The 26,659-nt window shown below is 39.9% G+C and overlaps 1 protein-coding gene across 1 annotated transcript in view; it reads left to right on the forward strand.

Annotated features, from left to right (window-relative positions):
- Nucleotides 1-26,659, forward strand: part of pcolcea (procollagen C-endopeptidase enhancer a) — a 115,233-nt gene that overhangs the window by 47,611 nt on the left and 40,963 nt on the right. The window contains exons 2-4 of the mRNA XM_028799033.2: nucleotides 322-430; nucleotides 17,273-17,531; nucleotides 18,869-18,993. Of these exons, the coding sequence (XP_028654866.2) occupies nucleotides 322-430; nucleotides 17,273-17,531; nucleotides 18,869-18,993 (493 nt within the window). The remainder of the gene's footprint in view (nucleotides 1-321; nucleotides 431-17,272; nucleotides 17,532-18,868; nucleotides 18,994-26,659) is intronic.

Here is a 26,659-nt window from a genome sequence, read left to right on the forward strand (position 1 = left end):
TTAAATCAATATGCTTTTGCCAGGCTTGCCTTAGATTCTATAAATTATACAGACACTTTTTTGGCTGTTTGACAAGAGGCACATAAACCCGAGGTAGGATCATGAAAATCTGGATATATTTATCAGCAGAGATGGCACGGCTATGTGATTAAAGACAGCCCTAGCGCTAGCTACACTAGTGCAGTCCTCCATTAATTTAGTGAAGAACTGGAGGCAGAATGCTCCTCTTAACTTTACACTAGTTCAAGTAAGTCTAACCGTCCCCAAAGTCTCGGTGCAGACTACCAGTAAATTCTGACATGTTTGTTTTTTGTGTTTCAGGCCTGTCTTCCTGTGCGGAGGTGAACACATTGCTGAGTCCGGCTTCATTGGCAGTGAAGGTTTCCCCAGCTTTTACAAGCCAAACCGCAAGTGTACATGGTATATCACGGTAGGCGCTGACTCTGGGCAAGGATGGGAAAACTCATCAGATATCGGCACCACTCCTTTATGAATTTATAGGTTTATATACTGTAATTGTCAAAGGTACAATGACATTCTTATGTCCATGTGCTAATCAACAAGTAACCTTTCCCCACTCTAAGGTGCCATTATTAGTTAGTGTTGTATATTTGTATGTCTATTAACCAGTTAAATTTATATTGATCATGATTGACATTCCCGTTGTTGGTAACTTCCAGTAGAATGTTAGGAGCTGTGATTTTAAAGGGATAAAAGGAAGTTCTTAAAAGGGATTTTATCTGTTATACTGAGAGAACGCAATGAGAAATTGGCACACCTTTTACAGTTATTAAACAACTAGTTAAGAATCGCCTCTCAACGTCTATGTATCATTAATCAATACTGTAGTTAGTATCACAACTTTACCTTGAAACATTTGTCTTCCTTATGTGAACAAAATCTCAGAACATATTTGTCCTAACTTAGCATTTTAACAAAAATCAGACAAACACAGTATCCCATTAAACTCATTGATATAAGCAGTTAAAAATCATATGAATTTTTACTAACATGCCTTGTTTTTCTAAAGTTAGAATATAATTTAAAGTAATATATAAATGTAGCAGTACCTGTTTCATGAACAGGGTGAGGACCAACTTCTAAAGTTTACTTTGACAAGTAGGGAATTATTATTTTCATTTTTCTATCTCTTTGGCCAAACCAGAGACTTCCCATCAACTCATCCATTTTCAGAAGCCAATTTATACACAACAGGTTTCTTCAAGTAGTGACCTTCTCGTGTAGGAAATAATTTTGAAAAGGAGTGTCAGTGCATTGCAGAACAAGCACACACAAATTGACAAAATACGACATTTCCATTTCCAATTATTTGCTTAGCAGATGCGTTTATCCAAAGTGACTTACAAAAGAGGTCAACATAATTGAGCTCCATCAGTCTGTTTGGGAACGTCTTACAGAACAAGATTACAACATTGATGACCACAAGTGTAGAGCTCAGAAGAAAATACAAGATAGTTATGATTCCTAGATTATAAAATTCTAACAGCTATTATCAGTTAGACAGAAATTCACCAATGAAGAGAGTTTTCAAAAGCTTCTTAAACACATTGAGGGAATCAGAACTTCAAATATAGGTGAGCAGCTCACTCCACCTGCCAGGAACTACTCCTAAATAGACTGGATTGAGATTTGATACCATGCAGATGTGGCATCACTAGACACTGTCATCTGAAGACCGGAGTGGTCGAGAAGGAGCATAAGTCCTCACATGGGTCTCCGTATGTGTAAGTGCTGACCCATTGACTATTCTATAGGCAAGCATCAAGGATTTGAACTTAAAACTGCCAAAGTAGTTATCTGAAAAGACCAATTTTGAGTCACAAATTTACTTGAAATGGATGTCTTTTGAATGCGGAAGAAAACCTTGACGATCCAGGAGAAAACAAATGCAGATAGCAGAAGGACATGTAAAGTTCACACAGCCGTCAATCCAGCTGGAAACTTGACCTGCTTTTCAGAAATAGCAGAGCTAAGCAGCATACCACTGTGTCGGCCACAAAAAGGAGTCTGCAGACATAAAAGACAGCTCTGCCCTAAACCTTGGCTCTGTCATGCTTAGTAACTCAAAGGCAGGCCAAGTCTGACAGTCGTAAAGGCTGCACTCTATAACATTCCTAGCAGACCTTGTTGTAGAAGCTTCTAATTTAAATTGCTTTATCAAGTGCTTTGTTTCTGTGTCAGCATACATTAAAGGAATACTCCACCCAGCAATTATAGTTTTTTATACGTTACCTAGCCCATGTAGTTTGTAATATATTATGTTTCAGCCAGGGTCTATTCCCTGATTTATGTTATTTTCTGGTTAATTGTTATTGTTGCTGCTTTTGAATGATTGTTTTTCCTATTTCTACGCAATTTGTTTATGATTTAAGATTTATGCGCAGTCTCTTTAAATTTTCTGAATTTTCATGTACTTTGTGGGTGGAGCCCCAGGAGGCGGGGCCACCCCAACTTTGCTGCTGCTGGGACCTCCCTCTGGCTATAAATTGAAGAGAGAATCTCAGCAGAGGATTATTAAAGTTGTGAAGGAGTTTGTATATAATGCTGGTCTTTTTTTAGATTTACTGTTTAATCATGACTTCTTGCCCTGCTTTTCTGTATTTCAGAAATTGGATAGTGTTTTGGGAGTTGTTTGCTGTAAGATTTTGGTCATTTTAAGCATTTTTGTTATTTCTTCTATTTTTGTAATTAAAAGCAATTCATAAAAATTACAATTTGGGATTATCTTTATAAAATATAATATACACGGCTTTATCTGCCTTTTAATGTGTTTTTTAATGTTTTTGAACTTTGAAGGCCAGCTTCCCATTTGGGGCCTGCTGGGCCTAGTCTCGCTGAAGCCAGACATATAATATATATATCTGGAGACAACTATGAGTGAATTTTGCTTTAAACTGGGTGGGAACAATTAGGGTGTCACATTTCTAAACCAATGCAACACTTCATGAATATAGCATTTAAAGTAGGGTTGGTAATTTTGAACTGCAAAGACAGTGGTGCTCTCGTTAACCTGTGCAGACAGGCAGCAAGTTTCTGTTTACGATGAACCATCTGCAGTCAAGTTCTACTAAAAAAAACCCTATTAGACATATAAATGAGTGTTGTGTGCTCAGGGAGCACACTGCACGTTTTAAAAATAAACATGACCTGATGCAAGGGAAAAACCTTGTGTAGCATCAGATTATACATTGGCATTGGATGGTATCAATGCATGAACAGTAAATGTGGATGATATGTTGTTGCTGGTGCTGTGTCTGCTGTCACCTGTTCAGCATTACAAGTATAGCATAGGAGTCAGGTTAAAAGATTGCTATATCATTGGAAATTTGGATTTTCTGCATCTACTACTTTTTTTTATATGATTATGAATATCTTTGCATGTTTTTTGCTTTATTACATTTGGACTTCTTTCTGTTGCTGACTTTGTCTCTGCACAATAGACACTAAAGTTTAGTTCCTAATTTTATCATATATTTATTTATTTTTTTATCTTTTATTGAATTTATTAAAAACATATAACATTCCATACAATCAAGTCAAACCTTAACAAAGCTAAAATCAAATCCACCCCCACCTATGAGAAAGAGAGGAAGGCCAACAGCCACATCAAAACTGTTGAGATTAGTAAAGAGAGAGAAGTAAAGAGAGAAAGGAGTCTCTTCCCCTAATATAACCAGGTATTTAAAAAAGTTTTCAACAGATCATCTAAGTGAGAATTAGATTTTTTCCAATTTCAAATCATATATAACATCAGTCACCCACTGACATAAAGCAGGTGGGTTAGGATCCTTCCAGTTGAGCAAGATAAGTCTACTGTATATGCCAATAGTGTAGTAAAGGTGATCACAGTTTGTTTGTCCTTCTCCACTTTAAGCCCATCTGAGAGTACACCAAATACAGCTGTGAGTGGATTAGGAATGATTGTGACACAGAGACTATCTGAAAGGCATTTAAAGATTTTGGTCCAGAATTGAGGCTCAAGCTCGATTGCAATGTTCGCAGGTTGGATCTTGCCCTGGAAACATTTTGGACAATTTTAAACGAGAGAGATGTGCTCGATAAAAGATTTTAAGTTGAAAAATTGAATGCTTTGCACATATGGAGCTCGAGCAAATTCTGTGTGTGGCTGCCTTCCATTCCTTTTCTGAAATGTTGTGTGACAGATCCTTTTCCCACTTTTCACTCTGGGATCTTTAACAGGAAGGGACTTTAAAATGTTTTTATATATTATAGAAATGCTGTCTGAGTCCCCAAGACTGATCAGTATCTCTTCTGGAATAGACACATGTGGGAGGTGAGGAAAATTGGGCAAGTTTTGTTTAGCAAAGTTTCTAATTTGGAGATAGTGGAAAAAGATAGTGTGTTGATGGGAGACTAAATTTGGAGTGTAATTGTTCATAGGATGCAAAGACATTTTTTATACAGTAATCCCTCCTCCATCGCGGGGGTTGCGTTCCAGAGCCACCCGCGAAATAAGAAAATCCGCGAAGTAGAAACCATATGTTTATATGGTTATTTTTATATTGTCATGCTTGGGTCACAGATTTGCGCAGAAACACAACAGGTTGTAGACAGACAGGAACGTTATTCAAACACTGCAAACAAACATTTGTCTCTTTTTCAAAAGTTTAAACTGTGCTCCATGACAAGACAGAGATGACAGTTCAGTCTCACAATTAAAAGAATGCAAACATATCTTCCTCTTCAAAGGAGTACTGTTTGGCTTTTAAGTATGCGAAGCACCGCCGGTACACTCTGTGGGGGACCTAATGCAGGTCTTTAGAGTTCTCAAAGGCAAAGATGAAGTAGATCCAGTAAAATTCTTTTAACTGAATGGTGAAACATGAACTCGAGGACACCAGTGGAAATTAATGACAAGTTCATTTAAGATTGCAAGCATTTCTTTGCACAAAGAGGTGTGGGAATCTGAAACTATTTACTGAGACACGAAGTTGAAGCAGAAACCTTGACAACCTTTAAGAAGTGTCTGAATGAGATTTTGGAATAGCTTATCTATTAGCTAAACAAATGAGCGCAATGGAATGAGTGGTCTTCTTTTGTTGGTCATATTTCTTAAGTTCTTATGTTTTCAGGCCTGGGGCATCACATTGAGCAGTCGGCTCACTTTAGAAGTGCAGATGGAAGGCTTAAGTGTGACAGCATGGAATGCTTGAGCTAAAGAATGACCAAAATTTAGATAAATTGGCCCTAATGTGTGTGCTTGGTGTGTGGGTGTGTTTGTGTGTGTCCTGCGGTGGGTTGGCACCCTACCCAGGATTGTTTCCTGCCTTGTGCCCTGTGTTGGCTGGGATTGGCTCCAGCAGACCCCCGTGACCCTGTATTCGGATTCAGCGGGTTGGAAAATGGATGGATGGATAGATACAGATTTAACACTTAATGGATAAAACTTACAGTTTTAGCTTTAAGTGAATCTTTTCTCAAGGATAAACAATTAAAGAGATAAGGCACAAAATATTTCACCCACTGACAAAGTTTGGATGTGATAAGTAACAGGTGGAAGGGACTGCATGGCAGATTTTATACTTTGAATATGTATGGCTCAAAAGGAATAATTTAGTAGTAGTAGCAGTTACAAACTTTACTTTACAACAAAAACAGCAGGGGTTCAATGGACAACTTAATCATTGAGATAAACAGGGTGCAACATCAGACCACAAGAATATCTACTGATAAATAAAGGGACTACAATTTGAATCGTGAAGAAAAAAGAGCACAGAATTAATATTATTTGCAGGTAATGAGTTTATTTAGTACAACTGGTAAAGTTATTTTATATATAGGTCTTGACTTGTATTTCGTTATAGAGAAGAAACCATTTTGATCAAATCAGTTACTCAAAATTAATTCTAAGCAGAGGGCTGTGGAATACGTGTATTCTTGTGTGGATGGCTGGATGGCTGGTTATTGACGCTTGGTTTAAAATTTCAAGGGCAGCATATGTTTCTAATCCAGCTGGCCAGTTCAAGTTCATAATTCTGGACTGTCAGTTGATTACAGGTTGCTTTTCTTTTTTTATTTACTTAAGTCAATAGCCACAGCAGTGCTTCGATATTTTTTCTCCTCGTGACCCATCAATTTATTTTTAGACATCATCTGAAATGCCATCAATAGATGCTGCATCACAATTTTTCAAAGCAAGTAACTCACATTTGTTTTAAGATTTAATAGTCTTAAGGGTTAAGATTTCAAAACAGATTAGAAGCTTTAAAGAACACAACCATTATGTCAATTGCTGATTTGCTAGCTGACTTATAATGATACTTCTTCAGCAACAGAAATATCTTCCAAGTGATTTGATTTAATGGAGTGTGAAAAGATTTTGGCAACAAGTACAACAAGTTAAACAGAAGCTGGACAGCCATGCCTAATAACTCTTTGCAAGTAGAACCTTTGGGTAGTGTTATGCCATAATTTTACTAAACTTTTCCAATCTGTGCATAAAGTTTTCATAACCTTTAAAAACAATTTCCAAATCCATATTTTTCTAAGCAACAGAAAACAAAAGTGATGTTCAACAGTATCAGAAACTCTATAAAAGTCTTCAAAATGTATAAAGTTGTCATCCAATATAAAATAATAATCAATCCATCTTACTAAACGAAGGTTGTAAACCGGATATGGATGCAGGGCGCTGGGCACATCGAGGCGCACGTGCACTGCAGCACAATATGGACGAGCCCGCCACAGAGCAAAGCAATAGCGCAGGGCGCATCGAAGCGCACGCGCACTGACGCACTGCAACGAGCCCGCCACAGAGCAAAAAAAGAAACAAGAGGATTCGAAGGTTGTATTACAGTACGGAAACCCCAAAGGTCCACACTACACAGCACATTTGAATCACATTACAGTATTACAGTACGGAATCCCCAAAGGTCGAGACTACACAGCATATTGGAATCACATTACAGTATTACAGTAATACATTATTAACAGTCCAGCCACAGAAAACACAGAAACGCCACCAGATGGAAAGAAACAATACACAAGCGCTCCGTATTAAACGTAAGTGCGATTATAATTCTTAACAGTAGACACCGTATAGCTAACGGAGTCACGGCTCCAAAAACAAACAGCTCAACTAACGGAAATACAAAAACGAGCCCGCATGGATTCACACGATGAACTCAGGCACCTACAATGCGTGTCTAAAACAGTGGAGGCAAAACAGTCACGGCTCCAAAATGAAACAGCTCAACTAATGGAAATACAAAAACGAGCCTGCATGGATAGACGCAATGAACGCAGGTGTCTACAACACGCTTCTGAAACAGCGGAAGCCAAGGAGTCACGGCTCCAAAATGAAAGAGCTCAACTAACGGAAATACAAAAACGAGCCCGCATGGATAGACAATCAACGCAGGCGCCTACAACGCTCTTCTGAAATGCCACAAGCAAAGGAGTCACGGCTCCAAAAAGAAAGACCTCAAGTAACGGAAATACAAAAACGAGCCCGCATGGATACACACAATGAACGCAGTCACCTACAACGCGGAAGAAAAACACTCATGGCTCCCACTGTGTCAGTAATGTTGATCATATAGCGGTCATTCAGTTTGGCACCCGCCCCAGAGTCCAGAGTCAAACGCAGCGGCGTCCCGCCCAAACAACACAACCTGTGAGCTACACTTGCTCTAATCCACTGTGACAGTAATATAGATCACATGACGATCACAGACTCTAACCCAGCGGCATCCCAGACTCAGTGGCTGGCACACAAACACCACAACCTGTAAACTGAACTTACTGTGCTCCACTATGCCAGCAGTCGGTGTCAGCAAAGGCAACAGAATCACGTCTCCACAAAATGAGACCGCTTTACTACAGATATGCTTATGTAATTAAATGACATTTCCCCAGACGCACCCACCCTCCATGATATGTCATCCATCCAGATATCGGACGGAACAGATACTCATTGCCATTCTTGGATTTCCGATTCGCTGGCGAATCGCAGGCTTACTGGTAAGATCAAAAGCTAATCTAATGTTAGCAAATATGGCAACATTCACATTACCAGGCTGAAGTGACTCAAATATGATTTTTTGAATTAATGTGATTCAAATCTGATGTTTTCAGGGCTGTATAGACACAGTAATCTGATCTTTGCGAATCCGATTTCAGTCACTTTCTTATGTGGTCCAATTTGTGGCCATATGACATGAACAGAAAAGGTCAGATCAGAATTAAGGTGCTTTTTTGCCTCTTCACTGTCATCAGACAGCACCAGCAGCACAGCAAAACAACAATGGACTAGAGCTACAGCTGTGACAACAGTCACAGTCCCATTATTGTTGGCTCCATCTCTTGGTGGAGCAGTGCCAACAATAGGTGCAAAAATGGCAAAAGATAGCCATCTGGATCATTTTTACCTTGTTGACCTAATCATGTATAACCAAAGAACTGTTTGCCATCTTCCAGAGCAAAATGAGATGCGTACACCAGCTACTAGCAGATTCGGTTGGTTGGTTTTAATACCTGTAGTCATATCTCAAATATGACATTTATTGTTATTGGTGACGCAGATGACACACGCACAATGTATCAATGTGTGCATGCGTACCATTTTGGAGGACAGGTGCATTCACATTACAGTTAGATACAGGTCACATATACTTATGAACGAGAATTGTCAGTACAGTGATCCCTCGCTATATCGCGCTTCGCCTTTCGCGCTTCACTCTATCGCAGATTTTATATGTAAGCATATTTAAATATATATCGCGGATTTTTTGCTGGTTCGCGGATTTCTGAGGACAATGGGTCTTTTAATTTCTGGTACATGCTTCCTCAGTTGGTTTGCCCAGTTGATTTCATACAAGGGACGCTATTGGCAGATGGCTGAGAAGCTACCCAACTTACTTTTCTCTTTCTCTCTCTTGCGCTTTCTCTGATCCTGACGTAGGGGATGTGAGCAGGGGGGCTGTTCGCACACCTAGACGATACGGACGCTCGTCTAAAAATGCTGAAAGATTATGTTCAAGTTGCTACCTTCTGTGTGCAGCTTTTAAGTATGCTGCACGGTGCTTCGCATACTTAAAAGCTCAAAGGGCACGTATTGATTTTTGACTGAAAAACAAACTCTGTCTCTCTCTCTCTCTCTCTCTCTCTCTCTCTCTTTCTCTGCTCCTGACGGAGGGGGTGTGAGCTGCCGCCTTCAACAGCTTTGTACCAGTGGTGCTTCGCATACTTAAGCCAAACAGCCCTATTGATTTGTTTGCTTTCCTCTCTGTTTCCTTTGAAGAGGAAGATATGTTTGCATTCTTTTAATTGTGAGACAGAACTGTCATCTCTGTCTTGTCATGGAGCACAGTTTAAACTTTTGAAAAAGAGACAAATGTTTGTTTGCAGTGTTTGAATAACGTTCCTGTCTCTCTACAACCTCCTGTGTTTCTGCACAAATCTGTGACCCAAGCATGACAATATAAAAATAACCATATAAACATATAGTTTCTACTTCGCGGATTTTCTTATTTCGCGGGTGGCTCTGGAACGCAACCCCCACGATGGAGGAGGGATTACTGTATAGGCAAAACCAACCTGAACAAAAAATCAGAATTGAGCAATGAAGCTTGTAATGTGAACATAGCCTATGTGTCTGATACTAATAAAACTGGATTGATTTTCATCAATCATTATTTCAAAGGTGTATTCAGTTCTTTTAGCAAATACCATGGCAAACACTTTATAATCATTATTAAGTATAGTGATAGGCCTCCAATTACCAATGAATAGAAAGTTAGTTTTTTATGTTTAGGTATTAGTTAAATTATTCCTTCTGTCATGCTAGTATGAAGTGAACATCACACAATGTTTTCAGAGAACATCTCAAAAACAAAAGCCACTTGCATTTTAGAAAAAAACTTCCGAAGTGATCCAGTTATTCCAAAGTGACTTGCTATCCTTAAGGCTATTAATCACCTTAATATGATTAATGTGACACAAATCTGATGTTGTCAGGGCTGTATGGATACAGAAATCTGATCTTTTCAAATCAGATTATTATTTCTCCAAATAGTAATTAGAGAGTCACACATTAGTTTTTCATCCTTTATTTCACTCATTCATTTTCCACCACCTATCTGAAGCCAGGCCATAGGGGCAACAGTCAGCAGTAAGGCGTATATGTCCTTTTCTCCAGCTGCACTTCCCAACTTGTACTGTGGGATCCCAAGGAGTTTCCAGGCCATATAGGAGATATAATCTACCCAGCGAGCCTTGGGTCTTCCCTGGGGTCTCCTTCTAGCTGGTCATGCCCATAAAACCTCCACAGGGAGGCAACCAGGAGCCATCCATATCAGATGCCCAAACCACCTAAATTGGCTTCACTCAATGTGGAGGGTCAAGAGGTTTTTCATCCTGACTATGAGAACTTATATTATTAAGAAACAAAGAAAATTAATGCCTTATCATAATTAAATTTAGATTTGCACCATGTATAGTAATGGGTATACAATTTGGAAATTTGGAAATTCAGTAACAGTTCCTTGAATATTCAACTACCTACCTCAATTAAGCTTTGTGGAGAATTTTCCAAGAAGTATGCAGAGGTTTGCTCTCCAAGCTCTATCCATTTCTGTTTAGACCTAATGTAAGCCCCCTCTTCTCTCATTTAATATAAATCATCTAATTTGCTTTGCAACTTTCTAAACGTTGACCCGAACACTTTTGATAAAATCACTTGTGGTAAATTGGAAAGGGATATAATATCTGAAAGAACCTTTTCCTCCAGATCATGTCTAGATTCTGCTAGAGTTTGGCTGATAAAACCGTTAGCACCATAAACAATATAATTTTGTTTTTAAAAAGGCTTAAAATGCAGTAACTTAAACCACCTTCGATTATTATCAGAGACCAATGCAAATATGTAACCTATGCTCTCATACATGTTGAAGGTTGTGTACATAAAATTAATCCCAACATATAAGAAGCACATATTTTTTCCTTTGCACACTAACACACAACTACAAAGTAAAGTGTACCATAATCATTTTAGCAAAATCAAGTGTCTAAAATAAAGCAAGAAATGTGCTTAATCACACAATAAGAATAATCTCGCCTTCTTCCTGAATGAAAGCTCTGTCTTCTATAAATGGGCTTTCTTAACTTCTGGCCACAACATCTGTCTCACTCATGATCTGGCTTGAAGTAAAATCTTCCATAAAATGAATACCACAGTCTTTCAAATATGAAGAGTTTTTACCTGCCTTCTACACCATATATACCAATATGTGAAATAAACTGTATGAGAATGGCTCTAGACCATCCACCTGCACTCTCTGCCAGTTCCTGTCTAGGTGATGTACAGTGTCAGTGGTATTAACAAGCCTATCTTTTCTTCTAATAAGATCTGCTGACAAATAGTTAATAATAGTTTTAAGTCAAACATTCTCTTGGGTAGATTCTAGATCTCCCATTAATTTCAATTCCACCTTGTCATTTAAGATTCTAAATCCTAGATTCTCCTCTGTGTGAACTTAAAAGGACACCCCATTCTTTCAGCTTGCTGCTAAAGATTACCAACATTCACAGTAACAGTCTGAAGGTCAGCAACAATAGTTTCTGACTTTTTTGCTCAATTCAGAGATTTGTTTTTCTACCACATCAGATTTGCTATTAAACTCCTTAGCATTACATTTTTTTCTCAAAAAAAACATAAAAAGGTTTGCATTTTTTGGCTTGAAAATGACATTTTAATTAAATCTCATCTTATTACTGTAAAACGTGTAAAATACAGAAAGTACAAAGTCAGAAGTGTAAAAAATATAATAATGATACAAATAATAATAATGAATAATAATAATAATATCAATAATAATATGAAATGAATAATAATAGTAATAATAATGCTAATACTGTATATACTGTCAAAATATGTCTTTTGTGTGGTATATCTTTGAATGGGAAAACTGCTTAGGTGTACGGTCATTTACCAGACACTGTTCAGCATAACATTTCATCTCAGCAAATATTCTTTTGATCACATCATCATCAAGAAATAAGTAAAGTAAGTGGATCCTGGCTGTCAATGTTCATTTTATTCCTGGCAGCCCACAAAATCAAAACAAGGTGGTGCTGGTTTATTTGAAGCAGGGTCAACAGAAACCCAGACACAAGTTTCATTTTTGGATTCATCACAGTCACTTTTGGTTTCACTGTTCATTTCAATTTCATTGCCTGAAGACAGATTCACTTAATCATTGCTGCTGATAAGAGGCTCCTCAACATCACTGCTCGGGATTGGGACACCAGACTATCCTCCAAAAATTCTTTGCCTCACTGTGCGTGCAGATACACTTACACCTACCTGCTGCCATTCCTGAGCAAGCTCTGTACTGGTGGTGCCCCAATCCTGAGCCATGAATAAAGAATGGTACCAAAACATCCTCTGAGAACAACTTCTTCCATCCATCCATGAATAGTTTGTTGACAAACAATGCCTTTTCCAGCATGGTAAAGCACCGTTCCATAAGGCAAGAGTGATAACTAAATGGCTTGGGGAACAAAACATTGAAATGTTGGGTCCATGGTCAGGAAAGTCCCCATTGAGAACTTGTGATCAATCCTCAAGAGGCAGGTGGAGAAACAAAAGCCCACAAATTCTGACAAACTCCAAGCATTGATTATGCAAAAATGTGATGCCATCAGTTAGAAGTTGGCCCAGAAGTTGATTAACAGCATGCCAGGGCGAATTGCAGAGGTCTTGAAAAAGAAGGGCCAACACTGCAAATATCGACCCTTTGCATAAAGTTAATGTAATTGTCAAAAAAAGGCTTTGAAACTTATGAAATGCTTATAATTATACTTCAGTATATCATAGAAACATCTGACGAAAAGCTTTAAAAGCACTGATGCAGGAAACATTGTGAAAACCAATACTTGTGTCATTCTCAAAACCTTTGACCACGACTGTACATTAAACTGACGGCAATGTTAATAAACTAACATGCAAACTGAGAGGTAAAGTCACTGATGTGTTAAGAGGTTTTTAGCATTCTTTCCAAACGTCTTGGTTTCTAGAAATATTAAAAACTGCCCACAAGCTCAACATGTGTGTCCATTAAGGGAACCATCTTGGCCCATCCACTGGTCAGTACATGATACTGACATTAATTTTTCAGATTTTTACATATTGCTAAAGGTTCTGCCTATGGAGGGCAATCCTGGGACAATACTACAGTAGAGAAGCTGCAATGGTAAAAATGAGCTGAAAAGTCCACAGCAGCTTCTTTTGACTCTATATAAGGAATTGTTAAAAAAATTCTTTATTATAAAACTTACAGCAATTCCTTTTTGTCCACCTTCAAAATACTTTCTCTGAGACTCAGTGCACTTATCTAGCACTTCTCCCTTTCCTGGGAACATCTCCTGTACTCATTTTTTCTTACTATATCTTACTGTATCTGGAACCTCTTGTAGTTTTTCCTGAATTTCTTTCACGTTAGCCAATCTTCTTCCCTTCAGTCACAGTTTTAACTTCAGGAACAAAAAGAAGTCACAGGGATCAAGATATGGCAAAGGTGGGCGCAAAGCAACAACCCCAGTGCTTTTAGTCAAAACATTTTGGGTGTGAAACTTCTCTGGATGTGTTTTCCTGGTGCTTTTTCAGATTCTTTTTTCCGGATGTTTCCAGCCTCTGCAGTTTGTTATCTTGCTGTTTAATAACCTGTCCATGAGGAACAGACTCTTTACAAACAAGTGGGTCAATGTCAAAAATCACGATCATCATCTTGAAAATCTGCTTGTAAAAAATAAAATGACCAAAATGAAGTGCATGATTGTAGAATAAATGCAAGAAATATGTACTCAATAAATTCATTTGAAATTGATTAACCAGACTGTAGGCACATGATATCTAGCAGCATATTCAAAAAGTACATCCTACTTGTATTCTACTGAACGATTCCCCACATTTTTGTGCTCCTCCTAATACGCTGCTACAGCCTACTGAGGCTACATACAGACTGCAGTTAACAGTGTCTGTGTTTTGGCTCATTTGCATTTTTTTTTTGTAGGTGAGTCAAACCTGACATGACTTTTTTCCGATATCCATTCTGAATCTGCAAAATTAATAACAGATTTGACCTAATAAACAAATGTGAATGCCAGCTGCATGCAGACTTCAAATTATTTAGAGTGCAGGACATCTGCAAATTGTTCAGCTCACAACAGCAAGTGGTCAAAAATGCTTTGAGTCAAGTCATCACTGCTAAATCTGTCTGCAAGACTCTCTCAGAAAAAAATAAACATGTTAGGCGCGACACAGCAAAAAATACATAACAATGGGGCTGTGTTGGCAGGCTTTCTTCTTATTTTTTACATTTCACTAAAAGTGAAAAACACATTACAGTACTGCTGAATGGCAATAGAAACAAGTTTTGATTATCTGCCTACCAGATGGTTTACAGTGATGGTGACAGCACAATTTTTATTTTACTATGTAGCCACATAAACTATAACTATATAGGTTGTAAAAAACTGACTAACTTAATATAATTACAACATTCAAAGAAATCAAAGTATAATGATTATCTCTAAACATTTAGCCATGATTCATGTCTACCATATCTTTACTAATGAATGCAAATAACACAACATCACCATTTAATCAATTTTCTTCTTCTTCTTCTTCTTTTGCCTGCTCTCGTTAGGGTTCACCACAGATCATCTTTTCCCATATTTTCCTGTCCTCTGCATTTTGCTTCATTACACCCACCACCCTCATGTCCTCTCTCACCACATCCATAAACCTTTTCTTAGGCCTTCCTCCTTTCCTTTTACCTGGCAGTTCTGTCTTTAACACCCTTTTCCCAATATACCCAGCATCTCTCGTCTGCACATGTCCAAACCAGTGCAATCTCACCTCTCTGACTTTGTCTGAGCTCTGTCTCCTGGTTTTTGGTCAGTGTCACCGTCTCCAATCTATATGACATAGCTGGTGTCACTACCGTCCTGTAGACCTTTCCTTTCACTCTTGCTGATACCCGTCTGTGACAAATTACTCCCAACTCCACCAACTCCACCCTGCCTGCACTCTCTTTTTCACCTCTCTTCCACACTCCTTGTTACTCTGTACTGTTGATCCCAAGTATTTAAACTCATCCACCTTCGCCAACTCTACTCCCTGCATCCTCACCATTCCACTGACCTCCCTCTCATTTACACACGTGTATTTTGTCTTGTTCCTACTGACCTTCATTCATCTCCTCTCTAGAGCATATCTCCACCTCTCCAGGGTCTCCTCGACCTGCCCCCAACTCTCCCTACTGATCACAATGTCATCAGCAAACATCAAAGTTCCTGTCTAATCAACCTGTTACCATTGAATTAATGCATGTCATCAGTTTTTCCAGCCAAACTGACTATGGAGACCTTTTTTAATGTGTGAGTGTGAAGAGTACAATAATCAAGTCATTTATGGTGGTGAACAGCAAAGGACAATATTTGTAGAGTTTGAAGCAAAGTTTTAGTGTAAGCTCATTTGACAGATGCTTATAATTTTAATTAAATCCAACTTTAGCATTTTATTCAAAGACTAAAGTTATAGTTCTGTTTCTGTGTTTATTATTTAATTTGACTTTGCTACGTCAGTCTCTCCTGTTCTACATCAGTTTGAGGATTATTAATATTATTGTCATTGTTGCTCAATTATTATTATTGTAGCATGTCATTTTTTGCCCTATCCATATTGCATTGTACATATACCAATCAGCCACAGCCTTAAAACCACCTGCCTAATATTGTGTGTATCCGCCTTGTGCCACCTAAACAGCTCTCTCCCATCGAGGCATGGAAGATGCCCTGGGGTATGTAGTACCAAGACTTTAGCAGCAGATCATTTAAATCCTGAAAATTACAAGGTGGATCCTCCAAGGATTGGACTTGTTTTTCAATACGTCCGACTCTTGCTCGATCAGACAGATTTAGCAAACTTGGAGGCCAAGTCAATACCTTGAACTCCTTGTCAAATCCTCAAATCATTTCTGAACAATTTTTGCACTGTGGCAGGGCACATAATCCTGCTGAAAGAGACCATCACCATCATGGAATATTGTTGTCATGACAGCTACTCTGACTAAGTCATCTATCCATCAAAATCTGGCCTTTGCCAAAGCTGCTCAGATCCTTCCACTTACCCATTTTTCCTGCTTCCAATACATCACCTTTCAAGAGCTGACTGTTCATTTATTGCCTAATATATCCCACCCTTGATAAATGCCACTGTCATGAGATAACTGATGTTATTCACTTCACCTGTCAGTGGTTTTAGTGTTGTTGCTAATCGCTGTATACTGATTATATAATTTTGTAAAATGTTGTTAATTGCAGAAATTTGTTTAAGGTGTTGGTCACAATCTCTGTTGAAATTCTCCTAAGTTTGTGTTGCATGTATTTATTTAAAAGCACAGGCGCCACCTAGCTTACAGGACAGTCTGAAACAGCCTAGATACGTATTTAGGGGAGAGACAGCCAAGTTTTGTTTCAAATTCAGTTTCATATGATACATTTTTATTGTTTTAAATGCCTGTATTATGTTTTATTGTTTTGAAGTTTTCCTTTTACTATTATTAAGCATTTTTTTCTGAAACTAATGCATTGTATTTGAATTAAGCCAACTGTCTCATGTTTAGCAAGGGTATCTTGCCTCAGGCAGCATTATTTAAAGTGCTGGCCTTATTGGAACGTAGCCACTCTCAATGGTGTAATCGATTGGGAAAGAGGGCAAAGATGAAGCAAGAAGTGGGGTGGATTAATAATAAGGTGAGGTGAACTACGCATGTAGTAAATAGAAGGCCAGTAGGGTTAGGTTTTGTTATTTTCAACCCTTATGTGTTTCATTAGTCTTTGCTTTGATTTAAAAAAACATATATTTCTGGTCCACATTTGGATTTGAGGGCAATTCACAAGCGCCCCTTATAAGTCCACACTATTCAAACTGACATGCTGAAAAGTAAATTACAATGAATGGCATAGCCTTATTCTAAAATTTAGAATTTTGCATAATTCTGTTGTTACATATAAATTGTAAAATTCATCTGCAGATTAATATATAAGATTATAGTAGGTATTAAATATTTTTATTTTTAGCAAACCCTGTAAGTACGTTTAGAGGGTTGGTGTTGATTTCAGCAGAAACTGAAATAACTTCTTTACGTTCTCCTTGAAATTCAGTCACTTCTGTAATGTCAGTTAAATCTTATTTCACACGCACTTCTTATTTGCTTTTCATCAGGTGCCGGACAATCATGTGGTGATGCTCTCTTTCCGCCTCTTTGACCTGGAATCAGACCCCCAGTGCCGTTATGACTTTGTTGATGTCTACAATGGCCACTCTTACACCTCACAACTCTTAGGGCGCTTCTGTGGAACTTTTCGACCTGGCGCCATAATCTCTACAAGCAACAAGATAATGGTGGAAATGGTATCTGACTCTGGGACTGGTGGACGGGGATTTGTAGCGGCATTCAATGGAGGACAGCCTCATGTTAATGGTAAGGAAGTGCAGCATTAAAGGATAAAAAGATAATGGTCAGGTCAAGTCAAGTTTATTGCAATGAAATTCTTACTTGCATGTCTCATCAGAACAACTGACAAAAATAATAAATAAAAACAATTCATTTAATATAACATATAATGTATATATAAACACAATTATATACAACAAGCATTTGGAATGATTATTTATATACACTGTTCATCATGCAGTATCTGCTGTTACAACTGGCAATATCCTATATTCTGATACTTCATTATTCACACAGCCTATGATGGATGCATCATCTGGGAATTTCTGTAAATGGCAAGCACTGGTATTGTGCTGGAAGTCTGTTACGTTTAAGGTAAACAGGAAGGCAGCTGGACAGTTTCCTGAGGTGTTCCTGTATTACACACTGCCATTTCTGACACCATAGTCCCTCAGATATACAAACTGTTGTTAGTTGGTCAGGAAGTCCATGATGCAGGAGATTGTGGGGGCATCAAGATGCGTAGCCTTGAGCTTTTTCTCCAGTCATGAGGCAGAATGGTGTTAAAGGGAATGGAAAAATCAAAGAACGTGATCTTGACTGTGGTGCTGGCTTTGCCCAATCGGGTGTAGGCTCTGGGGAGCATGTAGATCAGAGCATCCTCCACATCTATATGTCCCTTAGAAGTAAACTGCAGAGGATGCAGATGTTCTGAAACCAGGGGTTGGAGTTGTTTCAGGTTCAGCCGCTCAAAGGTCTTCATGATGCATGAAGTAAGAGCAACTGATCTGAAGTCCTTGTTCTCACTAGAATGCCATTTCTTTGTCACTGGGACCACACAGGAAGTGTTCCATGGTTGGGGAACCTTCTGCAAACTCAGGGAAAGTGAGAACAGGTCTTGAAGGACACCAAAGAGCTGGCTGCCCAGACTAATATACTTTTAAGTTCACTTGCATTCATTTGGCTATTTCTGCACAATATATATTTATTATTTACTAACCAATCTATTGATTGGTTGTATTATTTGTCCTGTGAGTCTCTTTTGATGTTTCTGCTGCCATGCACATTTAAATTTCCCCTAATCTAATATTATTTCAGAAATATTAATTTTATATGGGACATAAGGAAATCATAGCACAATTACACAGACTAGAATTCCAGTCTGTGCAGAGCACACATATACATGCATACACCCTTAGGCAGTTTGGCATTTCCAGTTTATGTTGTGTGGAAGGAAACCCCACACACATGGGCAGAACATTCAGTTTCCACTTTGATTAAGTTCCTTGAAAGAAGACATGAGAGATAGCAACAAATAAATAAATCATTCTTATATTTCACCTTGGTGTCATCTCAATCTGCAGACCACCAGTTTTGTGGAGGGAAGTTGATGAAGCCTCAAGGTTCACTGAAGACACCCAATTGGCCAGAAAACGACTACCCAGCTGGCATCAGCTGCTCTTGGCACATCATTGCCCCAAGTAACCACGTGAGTATTACTGAGGGGTAGTGGGTAAAATTGTGACTCTACGATAAATCATGCCTGGAGAGCAGCTGGAGAAGAAAATATAAAGACGAACAGTAGACCTGTGACCATAAGAGCCAGAAAGAAATGAACATGGTGTGCAGAAAGATGTGGATTAGTTATGAAGTTTGTTCTGATTACTTTGTATAAATTCAGAAGGAGCTAAATTTAAAACATGATTAAATAATGATGAATTAAAATATTATGCATTGTCATCTTTATGACCAAATTTTATGACTTAGTAAAGACAAGAAGATTGTGAGTTGTGTCCTGAAATGTAGCTTACTGTCTCATAAATCTGTATCTGTGTACTTATGTATCTATAAATCTACACAGTACATTTATTAAATATGTTGAGGCCAAAACCTGAAATCGGTCAAAACAGGAAGTGTCCGGCCAAATCGGGAAATGGCCAATGTCGCTGTAATTGACCAACAAATGTCCGATCTTTTCCTCGATTTTGGGATTTGGCCAGCCAGTTTGTTAAATGGCATGGGGCGATCAGCCAAAGTCAGAAGAAAAAAGGCATGAGCAGGGATTTGTTGAGCACTTAGTAGTGCAATTGCATCGAGTATAGCCTTGGCGGCTCATGTTCAGAAAGCGGACCCCACTTGGTTGTTTCACAATAATTAAGATTAGGTATATAAGTAGGTTTCACATTTCTGTTATCGTTATAGCACTAAAATAGTGATTTAACATCAGGGACCTATTTCATTGACCTTAAGGTTAGTGTTTGGGTGAGGGGAAGGCCGTCTCAAGAGGCGTCCGCTTTCTGGACAAGACCCGCCTTGAGCATTTTTCTTATGCAGAATGGAAAACTCACTTCTGAATCTACATCTGAAAAATTTTAAGCATCATTGCACCTTGAGCGGACAGTCTTACATCAGCCCATTGGATTTTGGCCAGGGAGTTCTCGCTACTTCGCAAAATGGCCGGCTGAAGTAGCATATACACTGGTCATTTCTAGTAATTCGGACTTTGGCCACACCTCTCGGCCAAAATGCGAAACGGCCGGCCAATTCGGGAACTGGCCGAACTTCTGGTTTTGCCTGTAACATATTTACATGCAGTATGGCTCAGTGTACCATTTAAAGAATGTAAAATGAAAGTTGTGTCTACTCTCGGTCTTGTCATGATTAACACTGGTAAGTTGGTAAGGTGTCTTTAAATATAAATGGCATATAAATATAAACATATAAAGGAGACCAGATGAGCTCGCTCAACAGGCAAGGCTTGAATGATGCCATGGCTTGTCTGGCAGGTTGAGGTCTTCATAGTTGTAGACAGTAATGGAGAGAGCTTAGTTAGGTTGCCCCATGTACTTACAGTATATGTTCGTCACAGGTTTTGTCTCCAAATATTTCACTTTCTCATCATAGGCAAAGTTAAAATTCTCTCTTCTGGACTCTCCCTACAGTGGCCTTTCAAGCCCAACTTGGTTCTCTCCATCAAAGACTTCTTGATATTTACATAATAATTTCCACAATGAACACACTAGACTACAGAAAATACAAAGGCAATTATAAAATAAAAATACATCATGTATATTATCTTTTTTTTCTTCTTTCGGCTGCACATGTTAGGGGTTGCCACAGCAGATCATTCATTTCCATATCTTCCTGTCCTCTGTATCTTGCTCTGTCACATCCACCACCTACAAGTCCCCTCTCACCACATCCATACTTCCGCTCTCCTAACCTTCCTCCTCTCCTCCTGCCTCCAGACACGCCTTCCCCCTCTTCTTCTCCTTAGGCCAATAGTAGCCCAATTTCCCCCAGTGCCCTGTTGGCTGACAATACTGGTGGCAGCCATTTACAAACATAATTTAATAAATGCAGACAACAATGATGAAGAGTTGGGGGCAACATCAGGTGACCCTTATGTAATTACAGGCAAAACAATAAAAAGTTCTGTGATAAAAAAACAAAATAACATCTTTTTAGATGCTAGTCCACAATGTGATTGGCTCAAGATGGTGGTGTCTGTGATTTTGTATGATCCTAGCAGGAAGGGCCACAACAGAAGTGACATCAGCAGTGGAATGGCTGTCAGTCTTCTGTTCTGCAGAGGGAGGAAGAGAGAAGGAATTAAACAACAGTGCCAACTACTGGTATGGCCAGTAATTACCTAGAACCCTTAAGCTGCCTCCTATGCTCACACACATAACAATGCATACATATACATTGTAATCAGTAGGGGGCACCACTGAGCCTCAAACCACAGAAACAATGTCACCCAACATAGTATAAAGTTGTTTTTTTTGTATTTATCATCAACCATTCCAAGTGAACACAGCTAACACATGCTGTGACAGATGGCCGGGGTCCTTGCCTGGCCAGGACGCCCTTTCACCACATCTGCCAGGGGGACAAGGGTGGGAAGCCCAGTATCTCCCCCTAGATGCTAGATGGCAGCCTCTCTGGGTTGCAGCGGTGCCTCGGACTCCCCCAGGGCTTCATGGGGGTTGAAGTTCTGTGCAGCTCTGTGGGGTTCCGCAGGTGCCACCTGGGGGTGCTGCAGCAGGAGCTGCTGGCCCCTTTTGGGCACTGGTTTCACCTTACCCAGAAGTGCAGCCAGATGTTGCCAATCAAGCACCTGGAGCACTTCCAGGTACCCAATAAAAGGGAGCCAGCGACCACCACTCAGCGGCCAGAGTCGGGTGGAAGGAGGACAAAGCTTGCTGAGGAGGAGTGGTGGTGAAGAAAGAAGAAAGTGCTTGGTGTGATTTAGTGAGCTTTGGGACTGTGTTGTGTCTCTGAGGACGGGGAAGGCGTAGCCCACAGATGAAGAAAAATATAAGTTTATTTATTTTACACGTGCCTCCCGTGTTCAATCTGTGTCAGGTCGGGTGCTATATAGCATCTTTCTTACAATGCACAGCACAATATCCTTTTACTCCTTCCACCCTCCTACCAACTCTGACTCACTAGGAGATGTAGCAGGCTTCTTTTAAACTGGACCCAGGGCTGTTTCTGGTGTTGCAGCAGTGGTCATCTGGTGCACATCTGGGTCATAAGGAAACCAGGGCAGTCTTCCCCTAACAACATCCTTTTGTGGCACCCAAGGACCCTGACAGGGCTTCTCTTCTACACTCCAACTATCATGCAACCCTGTGGGAGTCCTAACTGAGACCAGCCTGGAGGGACACTGCCACCTATTGTGTGGGGGAGTGATCCTTAGTTGCCCAGTGCATCCGTTAGCTTTTAACCATAACTAAGATAAGGATTGGTAACCATCCTGACTTTGTTGCAGCTCCTTACATGCTGTCCTTCCGTTATGGCCTCCTGGGATCATTCTCCATCCCAGTCAGGATGCCAGTTCATTCATCTTGGCACTTACAACATATACACCTTTTATATACCTTGTGTGTAGCTTAGTTCTGTTACTTTATTCAGGTTAGAATATAGTAACAGAATGAGTGGGTCTCCAACACGGATTTATCTTACAGAACTACATAGGCGTTACCAGTGCCAGCCAAGTTCAACTACAGCTTTAGACCATCCTTCCCTTGCAGCTTACTCTGACTTCAGGTTTCACATCTCTGGCCGTGGAGGGAGGCAGTCACCATTTTCTGTCTTGTACAGATATTATGTTTAAACCCCAAGTTGGCAGTTTAATTCCACAACTTACCAAGTCAGGTGTGACCCTGACTGAGTCACTTAACTTGTCTGTGCTTTAGATTGAAACAGCTTCACTATTTATATGTACGTGTAAAGAGCTTTGTGCATGTGAAAAGTGTAGATAACATGTAATATGATAACAGTTACAATCTGTGTAGTTCTATATCGTGTATATTTCTGCCCTACACAAGCAATCATAACTACTGCATCCTGGCTTGAGAGCTCTGAGGATTACTCTTAAAATTACAATTTCAAAATAGCCTCTATGGTGTCCTAGATTGCATGTACTTCCATAAACCTCTGCAAAAAGCAGCTTAGACAACCACCTGGTTATAGCAAAGTTCAGCCCTGAATGTCACTTACTGTATATATTTAATGGTTCCTCTTATTTATACAAAACAAAGACATTATCTGAAAAAAAAGATAATGGCTATCCAGAGAGGACATTAGCTATAATAAACAAACATCTTATATTCTACCTTACTTATAAGTGATATGCTACTTTTGAATTCATGCAGTGATTTCATCAGCCTGTTTACTCCATTTGAAGTCACAGGGAGGTAGGGGCTATGGGTGCAAGAAGAAAAATTAAAATCCAGTATTTATGTTTGATATGGGTTGAATTACAGTTTTTTTTATCACAGCACCAGTTGCTATAAGGCAGAAATAAACATGTCAGTCCTACACAGAGCATATTCACCTATTCATCCTCACTCACTTGTACTGAGACACCCTAACCTTGAGATGTGCAGGCAAACCTGAGTACCACACAGACAGAGGACAGACTGGGGTTTAAACACAAGGCTCTAGAGCTGTAAGACACATTGGTCCTAAATTAGTAGTTTATGTGTCACACAAGCTACCTTTAATTTATATAGCAACTTTCAATAGTCAATGCTGCTCCATGCAAGTTAAGCTGCTGTGATAGACAGCCCGACCACAGACAGACAGACACTGGATGTTGAATGTCACAAACACTTTCTTAAACTATTTACAGTAACCAAACAGTCCTGCACCACACACAGTACTCCAACACCAAACACCCTCCAATACTGGCCTTTAAATGTCCATGGGCCGACTCTCTTCCTCCTGTCGCTGGAGCTTCGTCCAGCTCCCGACTCTAGCTCCCCGACTGTAGGAAGGTGGCCCCTTTAATATTCACCCGGATGTGCTCCAGGTGCTTGTTGATGACCTTCTGGCGGCACTTTCTGGTGTGGCGGATGTGCCGCACTAGCACCCGGAAGCACTCCGGGTGTCCCTGGAAGGTCCTTCCTCCACCTGCCCAGATGTGGCAGAAGTGCAGATCTCCCGGGCTCCACAATGCTCGGGGCGCCCCCTGGTGGCAGCCACGGGCTCCACTGGGTTTGAGCCTCCTTGTTCCGTCCCTGTGGTCCCCTCCTTATCCAGGGCAGTTGCCCCCTTGTGGCCCGGGGGACATACAAACTGCTTCCCGGTCCTTCCAGGTGTCCCGGCTGGGTCTGGCCCCCAGCCTCCTGCCACACTGCTTGTAGTGTTCTAGTAAAAATGAAGTTATGTCTTTTAATACCTTCTTGTTATAATGCAACTGAAGAGTAGCCACATGTTATATGTTAGATGGACATGAAAGTAAGAATAGATAGATAGATAGATAGATAGATAGATAGATAGATAGATAGATAGATAGATAGATAGATAGATAGATAGATAGATAGATAGATAGATAGATAGATAGATAGATAGATAGATAGATAGATAGATAGATAGATAGATAGATAGATAGATAGATAGACTTTATTTTTCCCCAGGAAGAAATTTGGCTTTTTACAGAAGCTCTTTTAATAATTAAAAGCTTAAATAAATAGATAAATCAATATATATACACTGCTCAAAAACATGAAAGGAACACTTTGAAAACACATCAGCTCTCAATGGGAAAAAAAATCCTGCTGGATATCTATACTGATATGAACTGGATAATGTGTTAAGAACGAAATTGATGGCACATCGTTTGATGGAAATGAAAATTATAAACCTACAGAGGGCTGAATTCAAAGACACCCCGAAAATTGAAGTGGAAAAATGATTCAGCAGCCGAGTCCATTTTGCTGAAATTTCATTGCAGTACTCAGTAGTTTGTATGGCCCCCATGTGTTTGTATGCATGGCTGACAACATCGGGGCGTGTTCCTAATGAGAAGATGGATGGTGTCCTGGGGGATCTCCGCCCATCACTGAGCTCCTGGGCAATCTGAGGTGCAACCTGGTGGCGTCGAATGGACCGAAACATAATGTCCATAGAGATGTTCTATTGGATTTAGGTCAGGCGAGCGTAAGGTCCAGTCAATGGTATCAATTCCTTCATCCTCCAGGAACTGCCTGCATACTTTCGCCACATGAGGAGTGCACCAGGAGGAACCCAGGACCCATTGCACCAGCATAGGGTCTGACAGTCCTAATGGCAGTCAAGGTACCGTTGTCTTGCTTGTAGAGGTCTGTGCTCTCCTCCATGGATATGCCTCCCCAGACCATCACTGACTCACCACCAAACCGGTCATGCTGAACAATGTTACAGGCAGCATAACCTTCTCCAGGGCTTCTCCAGACTCTTTCAAGTCTGTCACATGTGCTCAGGGTGAACCTGCTCTCATCTGTGAAAAGCACAGGTCACCAGTGGTGGACCTGCCAATTCTGGTATTCTATGTCAAATGCCAATCGAGCTCCTTGGTGCTGGGCAGTGAGCACAGGGCCCACTAAAGGACAACGGGCCCTCAGGCCACCCTCATGAAGTCTGTTTCTGATTGTTTGGTCGGAGACATTCACACCAGTGGCCTGCTGGAGGTCATTTTGTAGGCCTCTGGCAGTGCTCACCCTGTTCCTCCTTGCCCAAAGGAGCAGATACCAGTCCTGCTGATGGGTTAAGGACCTTCTACAGCCCTGTCCAGCTCTTCTAGAGTAACTGCCTGTCCCCTGGAATCTCCTCCATGCCCTTAAGACTGTGCTGGGAGACACAGCAAACCTTCCGGCAATGGCACGAATTGATGTGCCATCCTGGAGAAGTTGGACTACCTGTGCAGCCTCTGTAGGGTCCAAGTATCGCCTCATGCTACCAGCAGTGACACTGACCATAGCCAAATGCAAAACGAGTAAAAAAACAGTCAGAAAAGATGAAGGAAAAATGTCAGTGGCCTCCACCTGTTAAACCATTCCTGTTTTGGTGGTCGTCTCATTGTTGCATCTCTGGTACACCTGTTGTTAATTTCATTAACACCAAAGCAGCTGAAACTGATTAACAGCCCCCTCTGCTACTTAACTGACCAGATCAATAGCCCAGAAGTTTCACTGACTTGATGTTATACTCTGATTAAAAAGTGTATACACTATGGTCTCAACACACACCAGAATGACTAAAAAAGGAAGAACATTGTGTGTTCTAATGCCAAATATCAAAAGGAGAATAAATAGAATAGACGAAGAAACTCGAGCTTTTCCTTTCAAATAATTTCTCTAGATAATATTCACTTTAATAAAAGCATAAGTGTCTGTGTGTTTGTCTGTGTGTCCATCTGGTTGCTACATTTTTAGCAATAATGCTGCGTTCCATTTATCTTGGAAATCAGCTTTAGAGCTGGGAATGACGTCACACCTGAGCTGACCACATTCCAGTAAAACATTCTGAAAACCAAAATGGATGAGTTCAGGATAACTTTTGTTGTGCTTGCTCCACTGGAATGAAAGCAATTGATAACAACACATTATGTAGTATTTTGCGTATCTGAACACTGTAGCAACATGTCCACAGATAGAAGCTGGACAGTACTGTGTGTATAAGTGAATTAATGAGACACAAATAGACAGAAGAGCTAATAAACACTAGAATATTACAACTTTCTGCAAATATCGTGGTGTAGTTCACCATTTTAGATTAATGCCATAATCTGAAGTTGAACAAACATGGACTTGACAGATCAGTTCTGAGTTTTTAAATTGGAAATCTGACTTAAGTGGGGGTTCCAGCTGAAAATTCCAACTGGA

The sequence above is a fragment of the Erpetoichthys calabaricus genome, chromosome 3 (genome assembly GCF_900747795.2).
Source record: "Erpetoichthys calabaricus chromosome 3, fErpCal1.3, whole genome shotgun sequence".
NCBI lineage: Eukaryota > Metazoa > Chordata > Cladistia > Polypteriformes > Polypteridae > Erpetoichthys > Erpetoichthys calabaricus.